The sequence below is a fragment of the Electrophorus electricus genome, chromosome 11 (genome assembly GCF_041902795.1).
Source record: "Electrophorus electricus isolate QZ-2024a chromosome 11, ASM4190279v1, whole genome shotgun sequence".
Classification (NCBI taxonomy): Eukaryota; Metazoa; Chordata; class Actinopteri; order Gymnotiformes; family Gymnotidae; genus Electrophorus; species Electrophorus electricus.
Genome location: NC_137507.1, coordinates 24,204,247 through 24,225,398, shown reverse-complemented (window position 1 = coordinate 24,225,398; position 21,152 = coordinate 24,204,247). Strand labels below are relative to the sequence as shown.

Sequence of the window (21,152 nt, the reverse complement as noted above, 5' to 3'; positions counted from 1 at the left end):
GTTTGTTTGAGCATTAGACTATTGTGATGAGTTTAACGTGAATGCAGTCATCACTACTGCTGGTGTGTTTTTATTGCTTGTTTTGATATGTGAACATTAACCTTTTAGCGCATCTTAGAGCTGTCTACAGTTGAGGATGGATAAGATTTTCAAAAGCCCACAGACAACCATGTGAGTGGAAAAGCCAGTGCCACCAAATATGCATAAGAAATGTACAGTAAGAAATGCAGCAAGAATAAAACTTAACACGTATTGTCAGACATAACATCCCAATGACCTGTTTCACACATGATCTTAGCATGAATTGTTGGTATTATGCTTTTACATTTTCATTATTACAGAAGTGAAGTTTGTTAGCTTTCAAATTACATTTACTGTTTCAGAATGAGGCCATGCTCACTCATATTTTATTTTCTTCATTATTGGTGAATTCTCCAATTCTACAGAACAGTTTGTGAGCCAGAACATGACATAGGCATGAACTGGTCTGCTCTCTGGAAACAAACAGTAGCTACGTTTCCTTTCAAGTGATTTTTTTAACAAACATTGCTTTCGCACTTTAAAAAAATTATATGAAATGAAATAACTGGAAATTGTCAATATAATTCCACAAACGTCGACAACTGTTGTTCCACAGGTGTTTTACACCTGAGATTTTGCCAAACAAATCTTAATTGTAATTGTTTTTGTTTGAAAAAATAACATGTACGTATCGTATCATGTGGTAGGATTTCCCTCACACAAACCTTTACAAATAAATAGCTTATAATTGGACTTGGGGGGAGAGACAAGCGTGTTTCTTAGTCTCGTTCGTCAAAAACACATAACGTCAGTTCTTGACGGGAAACTAATTTCAGCCTTTGCTAAGAGCTGGCCAAAAAGGCTAGACTACTGGCATATCCTGCACAGTAAATGGGAAGGTCCCAAGAACCACTATAATTCTGAAGAAAAACAATACTGAGTTAAATTCTTAAAAATTATATGATTAATTTGTAGTTCCTCAGTAGTTAGCTTCTGTGCTAAAGTTTTTAACACATGGTTCTGTCACTAACGTATTGCTATAATGATCCGTTTATGTTTTCAGCCATTCGTGCCATTAGTTTAATTTGGATAGTAATATGCTCATCGTGCTAATAATTTGGCACAGTATTATGTACTGGCACCAGCTGTCTGAGTCCGTCCATCTAACACTTATCAGTTGTTATGGTAAAGTATGGCAAAACAAACGTATACAGTTTGAGATCATTTATATGAAATTTGTCAGCAAACCAAAACGTATGCGACAAGAAACTACGTCGTCATGCAACGCATTTTTATCGCTAAAAATCAGTTTGATAGAAACAAGCTGCTGCGCCTAAAACTTCACAAATATCTTTCACGAATTTTCATTTAATCACTTACAGTTTGCGCAGTAAGTCGATGGAAACGCAGCTAGAGCCATGAGCCTAGAGTTAAAGTGTCAGCTATGATCTTCACAAATTCACAAACACGCACGCACGCACACACGCACGCACCGTGACTCCAAAATTATTACTTTTTGATTGTTTATTGTCTGTTTTTGCACATTGAAACAAAAATGTTTTCAGAATTTTTCTATCACCTATAGTTCTTTTTCTTTGTGTACAGTATGCTCGCATGTCATTATGTATAGTATGTATGGTATGGAAAAGCAGAACCAAGGAAAGGGGTTCCCCCTCTGTTAGTAGACTACTGCTGGGCACTGAAGAGGGACGTTCCTGAGGCCAAATATAGTCAAAAATCATACATTGTACATTTTAGAAATAAGTTTGTACATTTTCCGAAGTATAACTTGTTTAGCAATAAGTACTATATACTTATTGTAAAGTCTAATTGCCCTGTCACTTAAAACACATACGTGTTAGAAAACATCTAGAAAAGGTTCAAACTCAGTATTAAAAGTACTATTGTAACGGAACGCTCGCCTCCCGCGAGTCACGTGGTTTGGCCCGCCACATGCAGTGGGAGGATCCTCGTTTGTGGCCACGCCTGCACACACCTGCACCTCGTCCTGTCTGTATGTATTTAAACCCTCGATTGTTAGTTATTGTTGATGTAGTCTGTTAATGTTAAATGTTAGCGTCGTCGTTATTACGTGTATTCCTGTTTAATGTTAACCGTTCCATGTTCCTTGTTTGTAAGACGTGTGAGTGCCGTTGTGTTTATATGTTAATAAATGTTCGTCCACGTCGCTGGAGCCTGTGCGTCCTGCCCCTCGCCCTTCGGCACTCGGGCCAAACGCGTTACAACTATAAACTTCATACATTTTAGTTTGTGCAACAAAAAAGTTCAGATTTTGTTGCGCAGTGTTATTCCTCTGTGATTTCACACCAATAATTTTTCAGGCAAGTGAAATTCAAGTGATTTATTAGTTTTGGTAATTAAAGTCTAATACACTCCTGCGGGACTGGTGATGCAAACGAACATAAAATACATCCTAATAATATGAATAAAAATCTATCTGGAGATCAACAACATGAAACAACTTATTCTATCCGAAAAGGGGGAACCTTCTTCCACAAAAGACCTACCTCAGCAAATCCTGAGAGCAGAGCCAGCATCTTAATAGCAGAGTCGGAAAATGGCAGGACGGGAGGGGGGGATTTAAGTGAGGAAGTCCATCTTTAATTCGAGATCTGAACCTCAGCATGAATACCCACAAATTTATACAAGAGAAATAAATCGATATGCAAAAGTGGGTTGAAAAGAAGGATTTGTTCATCAGCTCAAACTGTAGCGTCTGCAATTGCCCTGCTTGCGAATGGAGATGCATACTTCCAGCGGGAAATGCAGAGGAGAATCATAGAGCTGGCCCATTCAATATACCTCTGTCATGCCTCTCGATATTTATGGGAGCTGCAAACCATTATGCTCTCATTACAAGGTCTTTCAGCCTGCCAGTGTACTGTGAGTACAGAATGTCCAAAGGGCTTCTGTTATTTGATTTGGGAATAAGAGGTGAGACCGATATAGACCGTTTTTATCTGTGTCAAAGCTGCAGTAAAGTATGCAGCCTAAATAGATTAACAAGGCATTTCATAGACTTACTTGGCTCGATAAACATCCCTCCGAGTAGCATAAGATATGCAGTGTTTCCATTTGCTGTTCCAAATCAAGTCAGTCTGATGGGCAGGAACATGGCTAATGTGGTTTTCCACATCTGTGGAGTGAAGCTAACATGAAGCTAACTGCTTATCGCTTAGCATATTCTTAATGGTGCTGATGTTTATTTGAAGGGATGGAGACCAGGCCAGCTGTTGCCTGTCACCTGTGGACTGTTCATCCCACTGGCTGGTGTGGCAGCGCGTGCAGCTGCTCTCTGGCCCCCCCGGATGAAACGCTCGGCAGCCTATGGGTAAATAACTATGCAAATTCATGCTAATGCCATGCGACCCGCACAAAGCGGAGACTTTAAATCTCATCACGCATTCGCTGTAGCATGGCAGCTGAGACGGCATAAGTTTGTTAGCGCCTGGCGGCTACAGGAGCCATGTCCAAAATGACTGGATGGCGCATGGACACAAACATGACATATTCCCATTCGGAGGCTGGAGGAGAAGCCCAGATGGCGGGTGCTGCTTGACACAATTATCTGGCTGCCTCAACTCGTATGCAAAACGATTTATCACATCTTAGAATCAAATTTTGGGCTTTTCGCTTGAACCGCCTCACTGATTGAAAAGCACGATTGAGCACACAAAGAATGCAACGCGCAAGACTGCCAGATACTAGCTGTCCATTACCACAAAACTGCAAGAATATTTTAAACTGCTAAAAATGTGTTCTACTCTCTGTGATTTTTTTAAAAATCCAAATATTAACAGGTACACAGTTGTGACTCTCCAGGGATGTAGGGCTGACTGATGTTTATCTACTAAATGTCTTTTAGTAAATGTTCTTCCCCTGGATGACACTGGCATTTTGTAAGTACTAAAGGTAAAAACTGTTGGCTTGGATTTGCTGCCAAATATCTGGTACAGTGCAGTTTGTCCTGACCATTGCATAGTGTGATATAGGGTGAAGAACACTGTCATGTAGGAGAATTAAGCTCTTCACCATTGGCTAAAACCAAATAGTGACAGCAGAAATTGTTCTCATTAAGTACATGCAGCAATTAAGGGAAGTCCAGTTGAAGGAGAAGTATCTTACTGGTTGATTACAAAGGAATTAATCTGTCAAAGGCACCCAGTGACTCATTTTTGCACAAACTGCTTGTGATTGTAATTCTCTTCAAAGGTTTTGTACTTTCTGCATTTCTTGTCCAAAAGAGTGTGGGAGACACGCAATATTATCGACACTGAACAGACTTTTTACGTTGATTTGTTTACAGTTTTCAAGTGCTGAAAATTTCACCAACTAACCCAATTCCTTTAATTATGCCGAAGTGGCAAATCCTGCTAAACCTGCAAGTTATTTGAATGACAAAAACAGGAAGCTGACACTAATCCACATGCCACACCTTCCTGTTTGTTCATTTTATAATATCTCCATAAGTTGAATAAGGACATATTTGCAGATGAATCACTTCCTTATTGTTCTGTGCCCATGCTACACCCCTTGTCCAGTGCAGCAGAGACACGGTAAACAAAAAGAAGACTTTGCTTCTGCAGTGTTATTTCTGGTGGACATCACAGCCACAGCATCAGATCACGCAAGGATTAAGACATGACACATCAAGGTAGTCTGTCACCAATGGCAAAGAAAGGTCGACTTTTATTGTCAGCAGTTTGCTGGCAATGAGTGATCACAGGAGGGAGATTAAAATATAATTCGATGTAAATTACTGGCCTAGAGTGCTGATTTGGAGAATGAGAAAAATAAGGCTTACATAGAGTTTGGTGTGGGCTCTTAATCAGCTTGTTGAGGGCTGGCCTGGTATATCTATGGAAGGCTGCAATGTTGTCCCTGGATTAAAACAGGAAATTGCCAAAGGTGGGATTGGTCTTTCCTACTATGTATCAGGCAAAGCAGCCAGTGCCACAATGTAACATGGAGCACTAATATGAAAGTTGTTTTCTATGTTCAGTGTGAATCAAATGTTGCATAATGTTTTTAGGTTATTTTTCAATCAATTAATTCTGCCTTTATCATCATAAATGCAAAATCACTATTGATAACGATCAGCAGACTTCATAAGTCTGACAATGTTCAGAATACAAACTAACAGCATTTCAGATATGTACAGACATCAGACAATTTTCAAACGTGACCAGAATTAAAAACATGCCAAAATAATAAATGTACACCATGAACAGTGGACATACAGGGCTTGCAGCAGAGATGATATAAAATGAATGCTCAAATGTCAAAGAAATTTGCACCAGTCTTACAGAGGCAAAGTTGACTGATAGATAAACATGCTTTCACCTACAAGAGCATGAACATTATGGCATGACCTATAAAAAATAATTTACTAGTACATAATTTGACACACGACATAATACATTAAAATCACTTTTGCATCCACTTGCATGGTAACTTATACCACAGTGGGAAGAAAGAACACTGCCTCTTTTGTTTTAAAAGATCTTGTTGTATTGTCTCCTGTCTCTTACATGGCAGTCAACTCAAATACCTTACATAATACAGTACAGTAAAAAAAAAATTAAAAAAATGTGAATCTATTACCAAGAACTTCCTTCCTATGTTTGGATGGCTTTGTCAGATGGTAATATGTTTCAGCAGAAGTCCATCTTTAAAGTTAAAACATGAACAGCAGTGCTGACAATGTACAGAGTACCAGAGAGTTACAGGCGTTAGTCCTTGGAGACACCACCAAACACTGTGTGGTAGCAGCATAGATGTGCTAGTGTTTGAATATATGACATCACATGAGTTTTAAAAAATAAGCAAATGGTGAATATTTAGGTATATTACGTTTCATACGAAGACTCCAGAAACAGCAAAAACATGTCAGTTTTAAATAATGTATTTTTGTATAATGAGTAGCAATAGAATAAAATTGTATATTAGTTTTTGAACAATGATGAAATAAAAACAGCGCTGGGAGGTTATTCAAGACTTTCAGAATGCCTCGTTCTTATTGAAACATACTGGATGTGGATGCTAATGTACAAATGTCAACCTAAGGAACACTGTACAGGCCAAAATACCCTTCTGACTCCTGTATTTGTAGTTTGCAAATGATACAAAACAGATGTTTTCAAAGATTCCACTACTGACATTTCAGTGATGCAAGTTTTGAGTCTCCAAGGCAGGTGTAATTTATTTCACAAATAAACCAGTATCTCTCTCTCTCTCGCTCTCTCTCTCTCTCTCTCTCTCTCTCTCTCTCTCTCTCTCTCTCTCTCTCTCACACACACACACACACACACACACAAAGACAGAGAAAGAGCGAGCATATAGCCAGATACACCTATAACTCCAATTACAGTTTGAACCACAAAACCACATTAATGCACTAATAAAGCTGATGTACATTACTGCATTTCAGTACTTGACCACTGTATTTCTGTAGATTCAGAACATTGATGTCCCTTTCCCTCTCTCTGAAAGCATGTGTGCATGTGTGTGTGTGTTTCCACAGTCCAGTCTACAGCAGGGCTGATAGTGTAATGTTTGTGCTGGTATGTCCACCCTCTTCCCATCCACGAGGGCTCAGTGAATGCCCAAGGGATGTCTCACAGCAGGTCATACCCTACATCTCCCTGGCTCCAAGCATTCATCTGTTTGGAACACATTACAGTCTTCATGGGCTACACCAAAGAAGGTACTGGTGAAAGGCTGTGTAGCAAGGTTGCCAATTTTTATTTAGAAAAGGTATCTATAAGTTTCTGCTGAGAGACCTGTTGTGTTGTGTGCTTGTGTACTCACAAGAGCCTACTACAAAGCCTGCCTAAATATAACAGACGCTTTCCTGCATGGTGCTTGTAAGAACTTAGTGGAGTAACATGAGGAGAATGCTAAACTGCGATGAACGTGTTAAGAGAAAGCAGTGGGTTTCACTGCAGCACGATAACATGAGCACTGGACTTTCAGGACTGTCAAATGTGCCTTCGTGGGAATCTCCATAGTGTTCCTGCTACAAGAAGCAGCAAAAGACAAAGCTCAAATCTCATTATGCCGTCTTCACGCTGTAGCAGCCTGCCTGAGGACTGACCCTGCAATACGTCGTGGAAGTGCTTCTCATCTTAAAGATGGAGGAAGACCATAACGAGGAGAAGGATGACAAATGATACATTTTATGCCTCAGTTTAATGATCCATGTGGTGAGATGTTTATGCGTGGGCGGTCTGAGACTATTATTTTTCTGTTTCTGCAGTTAATTAGTTTTCTCTCCTAAATGACATGAGATCCATCCCTAACAATTATTTATACCTTCACAAGGCAACATATGAATAGACGGCACCATTGTTATTCAGAGTGGCAACCTCTTGCTGCAATCAATATATATTCAGTGCGAAACGCTTCAGAACTTCTCTAGTGTGCCATGATGCAATGGTGAAAACATCCTAGAAAGATTTTCATTTCCAATCTAAGGGCAGCAGAAGCGGTGCACTGGAGCTCAGCAGGAGCCTGAGCACAGTGGCAAGTCCAGCCAGGCACCATTCATTCATACTCATTAAAGCAAAGCTGGTGCACTTGAGCTGGGTCATGTGTTTAGGAAGACTATAGACCTGACAGAACCACAGAAAGAACGGTCCACCCTTCCCTAGTAATGACACCAACAGTACGGTAGAACACGTCAACATCTGCAAAGGCTGATGGGGAATGCAAATTTACTAAGCAGCACTGGGGCTACTCACCACAACACGCCAACTGGACCTGCTGTAGTATGCGTGATTTAATGAGACCACGATGGTGGCGGTTCAGAGGCTGTAAGGAGATGTGACTTGAGCTGGTGTACAAAGACATTGTCTGTCTACTTCATGTCTCACTCCTTGGTTTTTACTGCATATTTATCTTGAGCACTCTCAAAGTACCGCCTAGCAAGCAGCTAGCTAACGGTCAATCGTTTTGTCTACCATCACTACTAAGTGACGTCATTTAGAAGACTACTCATCATTTATGACTTATTTGATTATTTGGAATACAAACTTGGCACTTATATGTACATCAGATGCAAAGGGTAAATTAATCAAACACAATATTGTGAAATGACGCTGTAGCACATCTATATATCTGCCCAGTTCATGCCATTAAGCAACAACTGTGCTTTTTTTTTGCATATTAAACGTATTAACCACACTTAGGGAGCAGATGGTATCATAACTTACAGTAGTCTCTTTACAGTACTCTCTAAGCCCCAAATGGAGCACAACACTGCAGGAAAGTAACTGCAGGGCAAACACATACTGTACAATACACCACACAGACACACAGAGACCCACACACACACACAGTCCGGCCTCTATTGACACCCTTTCCATCATATGGTCATTCATTACCATTAGCTCACTGTACGTGTCATGTGTCAGAGTTTAATGAAGAATTGATTTTGCTCAAACCATGTCCTACAGTCTGAGAAGAACTTTAGTAAATAGGGGAATGGGACATATTCACTTGCTTCATTTGTGTAACACTGTGCAAGGTGGGACACCTGATGTGCAGGACAGAACCCCAAACTGACCCGTATTTGTTTCCTTCTTACACAACGGGGAACTTAGGTTGTTATTGCTAAACTGAGATTTCAAACATTTTACTGGATGCAATGGGAAGCTGAGTGAATAAGAGGCAATGTTGCATAGCCTGCTGATATTGTAGGACTGTCTGGGAGATTTCACATTTCTACAAACATTTCTAAAACAATGGACCAATTCAAAAACATAATTGGCAGATGTGGTTCCTAAATCCCTCCATATGCTGGTACAATGACTTCTAATTCATTCAAAAATAAAGACGCAGATTTGAGAATTAGTTCAAGAGAATAGCTAGTCCTGTTCATTAATGCAGGTAACATTATCAAGCATAATTGAAGCACCCACTGGAGAATGTCTGACTAGTACACAAAAACTCAAATTTCTATGCAGTTTTTTAGGGGTGATTATGTAATTGCCCTACTCTCTTTTACATACTAGCATTTGAAATCTATACCATTACATCCAAACCATACATTATTCGATATATGCAAATTGAAATCCATTATTATGCAAGATGAGGTGTGAAACCATTACAACCCAGTGCTGATCTCACACCACGTGGCATCTTGCAGCACCTGTAAGATAAAGTTGTTTTTCTGTATTACTTTGTCCTTGGTGGTGAGATGATGAACAAAGGCAGAAACTCACAAAGGAGGCTTCAGTTCTCTTAACAAACATGGTCTTACTTCATACTCTCCAGTACTGATGAAGCTGTAGCCTTTATGCCTACTACAACGATGACCCAGAAAAATCCGCCTTACACGAACTCAGTGGCCTTATGGTAACTGCGCCAGGGTCTGCAAGGGCCTTTGGAGAGGCCTGCAGAGGCCTCCATTCCACAGATCACTTCATAAGTAATACAAAATCTATTTTTTATATTATTAATATTTCTAATTCAGTGTTTAAACCTTTTTGCCTGCAGACACTCTTTTTATTTACGTGTTTGCCTGCTGTCTGAGCTGGATAAGAGAAGAGCAAGAAGATGAGATCAATATGAGTCCATTTCCTCCATAGGGAAATTATTTTTGTCTATTGTACAAGCACTTTTTATAATTTATGTTTTCAGTGATACAGTAATTACTGCTTTGCAACACTGGACACACGCAACATGGCTTACATAAAAGGCCCACCACTATCACCAAAAAAACCTCTGAAAGATGAAGGACAAACTTGAGTGTTGTGACTCACCTGTTTGGTGTCATGCAGATGCATACTGTCAATGGCAATGATGAGGAACAGAGGCACAAGTGGATAAAGAGGCAGATGATGTAGATGTTCTTGGTTTGGCCATCCAGTCTGCTGAACAGGCGGTGCCAGGGACCTCTGGACTGTAGCAGCTCCACCCGAAGAAAGGGGCAGAGTCCAGACCAGGAAAATGCCACTGCTACTGCTACCTTCCTGTAGTTAGTGGCATCTTTTTCTGCTAGGCCCATCATGGTACGGCATCGCTCATGTGGGAGCATAGCCAAGGAGATGAGGGACGCCATGCCTGCAGGCCAAAGACACATGCATGCATTTTTCAAAAGCTTGAGCCTTTTTTAATGGTGCAAAATGTCTTCACAGTCTCTCCTGGGCCATAACAGGCTGTGTTACAATATGATGCAACTCAACAGGTGGCTAAGGCTTATATAGTCATACAGTTATCTTCTACTTTCTGCTGAGAGTAAAGGAAATGTTCATTGTTGGCTGGAGAGGTCAGCCATATGAAAGAAAAACAAATGAGTTACAAAGCCTAGGTTAAATGCTGAACCTAAGGTCACAGCTTTGGTGCCTCCTCTGGGTCTTAGATGTGTGCTCTGATCCGAGAATGATCCACAAGCCTGCCTTTCATAGCCATTGATTTCCAATAATAGCTTTAGGCAGGCTACAGCAATGGTGTATATAAAAGGCACCTAATGACCACTCTTCATTCTATCCTCAAAAAATGCATCCATGAAAATGACTGTATAGGAAATTATCTAGCAGGACCTCTTTGGTGTGCTTATAAGGCTCCATGTAGGTGTTGTGTACAACAGAAATAAAAAACGTTTGAAAAGACCATCAATACATGCTGCTTCATAACTGTTACCATCTTTATAAGACATCTTCATTTAATCTTTTCAGCAAACATTGGAGATTAGTACCTTATTTAAGTGGAGAGTTAGACCGAGCAGTCATTCCCTATCTGCTTCCTTGGGGCCCTATGCTCCATACACTTCTGCATTTTCCAAACAACAAGCCCTTATGAGCTAAAACAACAAGCCCTTATGAGCTATGACTGAGGTGAGTTAAGGAAAGAGAAATAGGAAAATGCATAAAATATGAAGGGCATGAGCTCAATACTGCATTCAAGCATGAAGTCATTGCTCTGTTTATAAGCATGAGGTCACTGCTGTGTTCATTAGCATGAGGTCACCGCTGTATTCAAGAACATAGGTTCACCACTGTGTTCAAGAGCATGAGGTCACCACTGTTTCAAGAGCATGGGTTCGCCACTGTGTTCAAGAGCATGAGGTCACTGCTGTGTTCAAGACCACAAGGTTACTGCTGTGTTCAAGAGCATGAGGTCACCTATGTGTTCAACAGCATGAGGTCACCACTGCATTCAAGCCTGCTCTGCACTGTTGGTCCCATCAGCTCTACTGTTAAAACTAATTATTTATTTTACCTTGCAGATGTTAAGCAAGGGTTTAAGCTTCCAAAAGCATCTACACTATTTTTGACATTATTGCATAAGCTTAATTCTTCAGTGTGCAAAGAAGAAAAGGTCAATCTTAAGGAACTATTTAAAGGGCAAAGAATTTGCTTCATAGGTTTTAGACATTCGAGGTTTAGAGGTAATTCATCACAGGGTTTAACAATACTGTCTGCATTTTAATGTAAATCAAATGTTCTGTGTGCAAAGAGATCAAAGGGAAAATGGATTTAAAAAGAAGAAAAAAAATAGGCTTGTTCTTGCTTAACATTTAGAACTTTATATCTAGCACGGTTTCCCTGTTGTATGTATTATTTTGCTTCCATTTCTTAGTTTCGTTTTCTCCACCCCTTGTTTGGTATTCCTCCTTTCTAGTATTGTTAAGTTCATGCATTTAAACCCTGTGTTGTTCTCCGTGTCTTGGCTGTTCATTGACTGTATGGATGTTTGAATGACTGTATTTATGTGTTTGAAAGCCCGTATCCGTAAGTTTGTACTCCGTGCCTTTGTGTTTATCCTAGCCTCGGTTATAGCCTGCTTCCCTTGTTTGTCTTCGTGTGTTTTTTTGTGTATCACGTAGCCCCATACTCCACGTATTGGCTCAATGACCCTGGACCATTATAACGACTCTGAATCAGGATTTACCCCTAATAAATCTCGCTCTTCTCCGCACTTGCGTCCTTACCGCTCACCGTTACGACATCACAAAGGTTTAAAGGTCTCAGTTGATTTATGTTGAATGCAATCAATATCAGATGTCAAACTGACAATTAATTTCAGTCTTCCTGTGATCTAGTGTTTGAGAGCAATCTTCTTTGACTTTAAGTGACGAAACGGTTACTTCTGTGGGTCACAGTTAGAAGTTAATAGAGATATTTGTAATGTTTTAATAACAATGAACTTTAGAAATGCTTTTGTTATGATTTTAATTTGCTTAAAATCTTTGGACCTAAAATTTCGTAAGGATTATAACCTTGTGGAGAACGGCAAGCCGGTGAAGTAGGCAGTAGGCAGTGCGTTCTTTGAGCAAAACAAATGAAACTTGACCGAAGAAATTCTTGCAAGTGGGTTGGTTGCTTGAATTGTCACAATGTGCCCACCCAACAAAACTATGTTCCGTCTCGTTAGGGAAATGTTTCGATGAGGTGATTTGTTTGACGTTCCCTTAGTAGGAATGTAGCGATTCTGAATTACCGGCGGGGCGAGGACAAAAGGCCTCCAGTTTGCGGCACGGGGCGTGGCGGAATGGAGTGGTCCCGCTGGAGCTGGGTCGAGCCCTCCCTACGGAACGGGAGCATAGAGCAAACCGGAAAAGAGCCCCGGAAACTTTCTCCCGCACGGCAGCCGCAATCAATCTACACTGAACGTGGTGTATAACAATAGGCTTTCGGGATCCACTGCGTCTATTTACAAAAGAAAACAAAACGGTATTCTTGCCCTTTTCTTGAATCCTGTCTTTTGCTAAGCATTCTGAAAAACGTGTGTATTGGAACTGTGACTGCAACTAGAATGTTAAAAAAAAGTGCAGAAATTGCATAATCCACAATTTAGATTGGCTAACAGTTTGTGTGTTAACTGAAATTTCTTGGCAGACAGGTAAAAGAAGTTAAACAGGCTAAAGTCATGTTTGCAGGCCCATCATAATTATGAATCCTGGCCACACTCTGATCTGATGTAGGAACCAGACTTTTGGATTGTGATTTCCTCCACAATTTTTTCCATAACTTAATATACCACCTGAAACCTGCCAATCACTTTGCACCTGCCATTCACTTTGGGACACTTTGCACTCACTACATTTAATGTGATCAGAATTAATTGTTTCTTTGCTGAACATCTGAATCGCTGGAGTGTAATATTGACTAGAAGGGGAAAAACACAAAACAACAGCTTTCATCCTGTCAGCACAAGCTATGTGAAGAAACAATGAAGTCCAATTAACCTTTCTTACAAAGCTGAATGGTCAGCTTGGCCCCCAGATGAAAGAGTAAATGCTAACACAATCCATTCTTCCTTATAATTATCCATTGCTCCTTTTTAATACCACAATCATTATTTTGGCCCAGGGTATTTTGGTCCATTATTTCAGCATGTGATTCATGGTACATTCTGCAGCATCAGTTACGTTCTATAGTTCATTTATTCATTCTGTAGTACTCAGTGTAAAACTAAACGTGTTATGGCTCTGAAGTTTATAATCAGCTTCAGGGTTATTTTGAGCTACTCGTTACAAAGGAAGGTTAATATATATAGCCCAGCTGGTCTCACCTACCTGATGGGAAGCTCTATGGTATGTCATTAAGTGTGCACTGGGTTCAGTGCAATTTAGCAGAGGGGTTATCTGCGAGGCCCTGTTCTACACTTTATCTGAGGGAAGAAGAGACATGAGATGAAAGGGTAGTATGAATGAACATATACAAAAAAGAAGACGAGCGCAAGGGAGAAACAGATGCATAATTAGAGGATGGTGCTACAAGACATTTAATGAATACCCTCTAGCTTCTGACCTTCTGAAACTGAAAGCCACTGAGGGCAGTGGAGCTCACCACACTGCACTCAGTTCATCTGAAGCTTTATTAAATGTAGCCTCATAATCTGCTTGTCCAGAGAGAGATACAATTCACCACGTGGGATGGGCTTCCTCCTCATAAGGGTGAACCTCCCATGTTATCCACTGAGGATAAGCGTTCAGTACTGAGCAGAGTAAACGCACGGAAAGCTGCCGGCCCCGATGGCGTTCCAGGATGTGTTCTCTGAGCGTGTGCAGAACAGCTAGCTCAGGTCCTTACTGACATCTTTAATCTGTCACTGGCTCAGGCTGCTGTTCCAACATGCTGGAAGACATCCACTATCATACCAGTGCCAAAGCGATCTTCTGCAGCATGTCTGAACGACTTCCGCCCTGTTGCAATCACACCCATCATGATGAAGTGCTTTGAGAAACTCAGTCATCTGAAGGCCGTGCTTGCACCATCACTGGACCCCCACCAGTTTGCGTATTGTACAAACAGATCAACCAAGGATGCCATTTCTACTGCCCTTCACTCTGCCCTCACCCACCTGGACAATAGGAACAACTACACACGTATGCTGTTCATTTACTTTAGCTCTGCTTTTAATACAGTAATCCCTACCAGGCTAGTTACCAAGCTCAGTGACCTGGGAGTCAGTACCCCCTTGTGTAACTGGGTTTTGGACTTCCTAACCAACAGACCCCAGGCTGTGAGGCTGAGCAGTCACATGTCCTCCAGCCTCATTCTGAACACTGGCGTGCCACAGGGCTGTGTTGAGGTCTCTGCTCTTCTCCTTGTCCACCCACAACTGTGTGCCTCTGCATTTATCTAACATCATCATTAAGTTTGCAGATGACATATCAGCGATGATGATGAAACAGCCTACAGGGAGGAGATCCAGCATCTGGCAACCTGGTGTTTCACCAATAACCTCTCCCTCAACACCGAAAAGACCAAAGAACTCGTTGTGGACTACAAGAAGACCAAAAGCCGCACACACTCTCCTGTTCATATCAACGGAACAGAAGTAGAGCGTGTTTCCAGCTTCAAATTCCTGGGCGTCCACATCTCTGAGGATCTTTCATGGACACTCAACATATCTTCTCTGGTTAAGAAGGTGTACCAGTGTCTTTATTTCCTAAGGAGACTAAGGAAGGACCATCTGTCTCCTCGGATCCTGACTAACGTTTATCGCTGTACCATCGAAAGTGTTCTGACCAACTGTGTGACAGTGTGGTACAGCGGCTCCACTGTGGTTGACAGGACGGCCCTGCAAAAGGTGGTGAATGCTCAGTGCATCGTTGGTGCACAGCGCCCTGCCTTTGGAGACGTTCACCACCAGCGCTGTGTGCGCAGAGCACGCAGCATCATCAGGGACTCCTTCCACACCAACCACACTGTTTAACCTCCTACCATCTGGGAGGAGATACAGGAGCATCCGTGCTAGAACCAGTCGGCTCGGGTCCAGCTTCTTTCCATTCACCATCACTTTACTTAACTCTACAATATGCCAATAAATACTACTGCTCCTACACCGTTCTTGCGGTGTACCCTGGACTTATTTATATTTAGCATTCACCATACTGGATATAATGTATGTACATCATACACTACTGTTTATATCTATCCTGTACATACTATGTAAAGCTACACTGTAAATATTCAATACATTATTGTACGTACTACCTATATTGTATTGTAATTTATTTTGTTATACTTAATATATTATGTATATATCTTATTATATTTGATATATCTCACATATACAGAGATAAAGAAAAGCAGAGGCAGACCTGTAATAAGAGCATAGATCCCAGTGATTCCCAGTCTTCTGTTAAAAGAGAGCATAGCTACCTGTGATCTCCCATCACACCATATAAGTATCTGTACAGTGCTTTAAACAGCTGCTACCAGTGAGGCAAAAATAACTGGACAAATTAAAATCACATTAAGATTACTAAAATAATGTTCGTCATGTTTATTTTGTGCAGCAAATTGACACCTGTCTGAACACGGTGACCCCGACATCGCTATAAACAAGCATCTTCTCCTGTGATGTCTGTGTGCCTGTGTGACTGTACAAATGCATGGAATATGTAGGAATGGATGGTAATGTGATTGCAAATTCAGCAGTGAATTGCCATTTGCTGTGTAACCAAAGGCAAAGTCCTTGTATATGAACATTCTTAGACTGAATCAAATTTCGAATCAGATTCTAATTTTGATTTTATTTCCTGACTGTTTTGCTGCCAGTCTTGCCTTCAGTAAGTGAAATGCATACTCACTGGGGTTCAGGTTGTGTGACTTTAGCCAGTCATCAAATTCCTACTTTTGGGCCTTGGGAGACTGTAGTTACTGTAGCAATGCCATTGTTTTGCTGCAAGGTGCAGTGCCATCCAGTGAGTGTGGAAGTATTTTTGTTGGGTCTAAGGAGTTAAGATGCTTCCTTGAACTTGACAATTCATCAGGTTTGTTGCAACTGCTGGCAGTAGGGTCATCAATGAAGATAGGTCAGCCATTACCACTGTTTCACAGATAAGGTGGTTCATCTTTATCTTATCTGCCCATAAGATTTAACTAGGTCTGTCCAAAACTCCATAGAGCTTTATGTACTTTATCGCAAAAATTTAAACTGACCTTTCTGTGCTTGAGTGGCATGCATGTTGCAGTAAACCCTCAGAAGTCATACAAGTGTATTCCTCTAATTTTTCAGCTGCATAATCACTTGCTTTACTGGCACTGACTTTTAAGTCCTTGTGCTGAGAGACAATAGCAACAGAGACTAAATCAGAGTCTAAATACAAATATCACATCTATAAATGACTATAGATCTTTAGACAGCTCTTTTATGCATAAACTAATAATGGAGTCGAGTGACGACTTCAAATGTGTGGGGAAAAACGTCTTGAAAGGGTTTATGCAGTGATATAATTTCTTCCTTTGTTTCTGTCCCTAGATCATGTGAGAGGTTGTTTTAGTTTACATTCAGGAACGAAATAGCTGTACATTGAACGGGCTTAATTCTAATGATGGCCGTGATGCAAGGAAGAATAGGTTAATAAAATACTAACAAAGGAACAGACTGTTCACTATATTATGTTCGTATTTTAATATACAAGTCACTGGTACCGGTATCACCCCTGGTCAAAGCTGTCAACCGTACGGTTAACAAATTACCCTATAGCAAACATCTCACGCGTTTACCCTTTTTAGCCCGTGGTATCACATTAGAACCCCAGAAATACATCTGTTACCACGTATCATGGATTAACAAAACATCACGTCAGAGGAGGAATACCGACCCTTAAAACTTGCCATGGCGCATAGACTACTTAAAAATAGAATCCATCGCAGACAGATCATTCAATACAGAACGCCATGCACACATCATAGCCTGATCTCCAAACCAGCAATCAAGTAAGGAATAACGCAGTTATAAAAGCACAGTGAACTGGCACACTTCATTAAGTCACAGATAAACTGGTAGATGTATCGAATCAAAAGAAGACATTTGTGTGACAAAGTGACATGTTTAACTCGCAAATTTTGTAAACGGTCCAAACTGTTTTGTTTGTTTGTTTGCGTTTGTTTGTATTTTTTGTCTCCTGCCTAGTTTCAAGAGCAAGTTCTTTGATCCAAACAAAAATAATAAAAGCGTCGTCGAGCGCGCATTACTATAGAATAGCGCAATCACGCGATTAATACCATACATAGGTTAGACAGGTTTATTACATGCCAAAAATGTATTTGCCATTCATACTTACCAAACAGTAAAGTATGGCAAAGCCATACCACAAACACCCACTTTCGCCATCGTCCCCGCGAAGCTGAACGGCGTCCCCACCACGCAAACCAGCAGATTGCTTATGGAAATATTAAGCAGCAGTAAGTTGGTGAGCGCATAACCTTACAGAGTCTAAACGGCACAAGGACGAGCAGGTTACTGAGGAATCCGAAAGGACCGATGAAGCCCAAACACACCGCTACGACCAGGTGTCCGGTCGCGCTTAATTTGCTATGACTGTCTTCTCGGTCTTCGCGCTATTCACTCCGCTGCCGCGGCTCACACTCATATTGGACACAATCACTGCAATCCGTTCGCGGAACACTTGAACAAGTATCACTGCCTTGTTTTACGTGAAGAAATAGGTCATTGAATTTGTAGTGACTATTTGAGAAACTGCTTCCCCCCAACAATCGAAACAACAGTGTACTGGTACTTCAATTTCTTTTATGTGGGGAAAAAGAGCGGATTCGCTGCGGCTGCACAAACTCGAAGTTTCTTCAGCGGCGGCTCATTGGTTTGAAGTGAGAATAAAGTTTGGAGTGTCTTTGCTCCACCATGTGGTGACTGTAATCCTAACGCTACAGAAACACACTCCGTCCGGTTCGTGACGGTGTACCTCCTTCACAGCTGCCGTCTTTAGCGAGGATCAGCTCTCGCCTGCCTGCTGAAGAAAAATGCAGTTTAGATGTAGTTTCCCGTTATGAAGATGAGTCTTTGGAGCCTATGCAGTTTGTTATGAATGACATTCCCTCTGTTGTATTTCCAGGCTGAGCAATGGCCACATTTACCTCGGTGCTCGCTTACACCGGATACTGTAAGGGTTTTAGCGTGCTTAAATTAGGCCTATTCTAATTTTTTGACACAGCGACGCTTTCCATTTTTTTGCTTTACGATGCACTGTCGTCTATCATATATCATATAACGTTTTTTGTATATCATGTAAACATTTTAGGCATTTATGAAACAAAGTTAAACATTAACTCGGAAGCTATCTCTTATCACACTGATATAAATTATAGAAAAGTGTCATTTTTGGATTGGTTTTGCAATCTCAAGAGATGTATGTGACTCAGTGTCCCGCACCCAATACCTCACCTGTTCTCCATTTTTATTAAGACACACATGTGTTATGACCGTTATGATTCTTATATCAAGAATTGCTTTTTCTTCTCAGATTTACTGCCAACTCTGGAGTCCTGCGTGCACTATTGTAGTGACGCGACGCACTGGGTTTCGGGAGACTTCGTAGCCTGAGACAAGCTGTAGCTAGTATTTGATCCATTTTCCCATGGCGTCATTAGGTTATTAACTATTTATTTATCAATATTCATTACATTAATGTTTAATAATAAGTTATTTCAGCTGCAACATAACCCGAGATTCTTCCACGATTGCCTTCAGTTAAATTGCCTGTTAGCACTATTGCATAATGATAGACTGCTTGATAGCCTACGGCTGTTTTCTAGGTTTTCTGATTAATATTAATGTTTCACTACACGATTGGGTCTGAGTCGCCTGTCTTCCGTGATTCCACTGTGTCCATTAGAAGCAAATGAAGTGTCATGGATACATTTTTGATACATGATACGAACCTGCAAAGGGAACAGCAAGGAATCTCGCCTTAAAGCGCGTTTATGTGCACAGCTGACAGATCGACATTTAAGAAAAACTGACTGATATTTGGAATAAAGGCACCGGACGTTTAGTGATATGTGCGGCTGACCAGATGGTTGTAGAAGACCAGAGCCACAGCTTTTTGAAAGAGACCTATGCGTGGCATACAAAATGCCACTATGACCCCAGCTCGTGAATTACAAATACGACTGCGTATTATAGACAGCGAACAAATGAATTACCGTTATGATATCCCTGTGATTAAGTCATGACCCAATGATTACCCAATGCAAGTGTCAAAAGCACTAATAAACTTTAATCGATGCAACATAATTATACTTTAAACTTGCGTATTAAACTTGGTAACTGTTGTTACAAATGTGAAATATTGCTGAATACTGCACTCCTGTTTGCAAACGTATTTATGTGTGGCTGCTTCGGTTGTAAATAATACAACCATAAATGATAAATATTTGTAGGCAAAAATGGTTTACATCCAGAACCCTGCAATTTATTCGAAAATCATTTAGCAACACCTTTTGTGTATATGGTAAAAACCAACACATGTATGAGCTCTAATTAGCTCAAACAACTTGTCTATCTTGCATGCTCATGCGCATGTAAAAGATATTCAGTACTAAAGCATTAAGGCTCTAGTTCATTTGGGCTGATCACTTGAGCTGGGACAGAACAAAACTGTGGACCATCTTGGTATCAAAGTACTGGATAGGTAAACTCTTTTATATCACATGTTAGAATTGTGACATTGTTTTGAGCAATCCTGAATATTTTTTTTCTTTTGTTTTGTGTGTGTGTGTGTGTGTGTGTGTGTGTGTGTGTGTGTGTGTGTGTGTGTGTGTGTGTGTGTGTGTGTGTGTGTGTGTCCCAGTAGTTGTAGAGGGGCTAGAAGAGAGTAACACTTGGTGCAAGACTGGCTAAAATCCAGTGAAAGTTCAAAATCTTGCAATCATTGTTGACAGAAAACCATTCACAGCAAAGACATTCACAGGAAATCCAGCTTTGCAATAGTAATGCAATATGAGAAGCCTGTACCACATTAATGAGGCTTAATGACATTGGAGACTTCGTCAGAGTCTGATAATAGTAGAGACTTTATTCCTGACACATTATAGGCACTGGTGGTACACTAGAGTGATGTAAGAAAGAAGGAAGAGTTTCATTCCGAGTGATGTCAGAGGAAAGTAGACTACTGCAGTTTTTCCTGCCCAGACCTTAGGGAACACCCTACTGTCCACATTTTTGCTGTGTTCCAGCCCCTAGCACACCTGAATGAACCAGTCAAGAACAGCAAAAATCTTGTCTAGATGTACTGTGAGCTAGGATGGAGCAATAAATAAATAAATAAATACCATCTGACTTGGAGTCCCTGATGACTAGACTGGGAAACATTTGTTTACTGGTTAGAAGCAGGTTAGAGTTGTACTCGGAGGGAAGTACACTAGTAGTAGAGGAATGATGAAATACTCAGTTTGGTTTATAGAGGAAGGAGACTCGTGGTCTAGTCTGAGTGATGTAAGAGACAGTTTTACTTGACTAAGGCTTTTATGCCAGATTAAAATGCAGGAATGGCACTCTGACATTAAATCTGCACGGTAAATCTGCAATCACAGGCTGATCATCATCCAGAGTGTCAGCATGAAGGCCAAAAGCAAAACTTGGTAATAAAACAGTGTACTCAACTAGACAGAGACTACTTTATTATTCACCAGTTCCTTGTTACCACAATTAATGTAATCCAATTTAGCAATATATATATATATAAAATCAGCAGCTATTTTATGGAAACTTCATCCTCATACCTACACTTGCCACTTAACTAGATAGACATGTCTTATAGATGCATTTTATTAGTGTACAATAAATAACTCTCAGCCACCTTATTCTTATTCTTTACTGGTCAGTTTCAAACTACATGACCACAGCTG

At 40.6% G+C, this 21,152-nt stretch overlaps 1 protein-coding gene across 1 annotated transcript in view; it reads right to left on the bottom strand.

Annotated features, from left to right (window-relative positions):
- Positions 1–1,190: 1,190 nt before the first annotated feature.
- Positions 1,191–21,152, bottom strand: part of tmtopsa (teleost multiple tissue opsin a) — a 35,860-nt gene continuing 15,898 nt past the window's right edge. The window contains 5 exon segments of the mRNA XM_081723919.1: positions 1,191–9,193; positions 9,807–10,107; positions 17,566–17,619; positions 17,622–17,696; positions 17,699–17,846. Of these exon segments, the coding sequence (XP_081580045.1) occupies positions 9,124–9,193; positions 9,807–10,107; positions 17,566–17,619; positions 17,622–17,696; positions 17,699–17,846 (648 nt within the window). The 3' untranslated portion in view covers positions 1,191–9,123.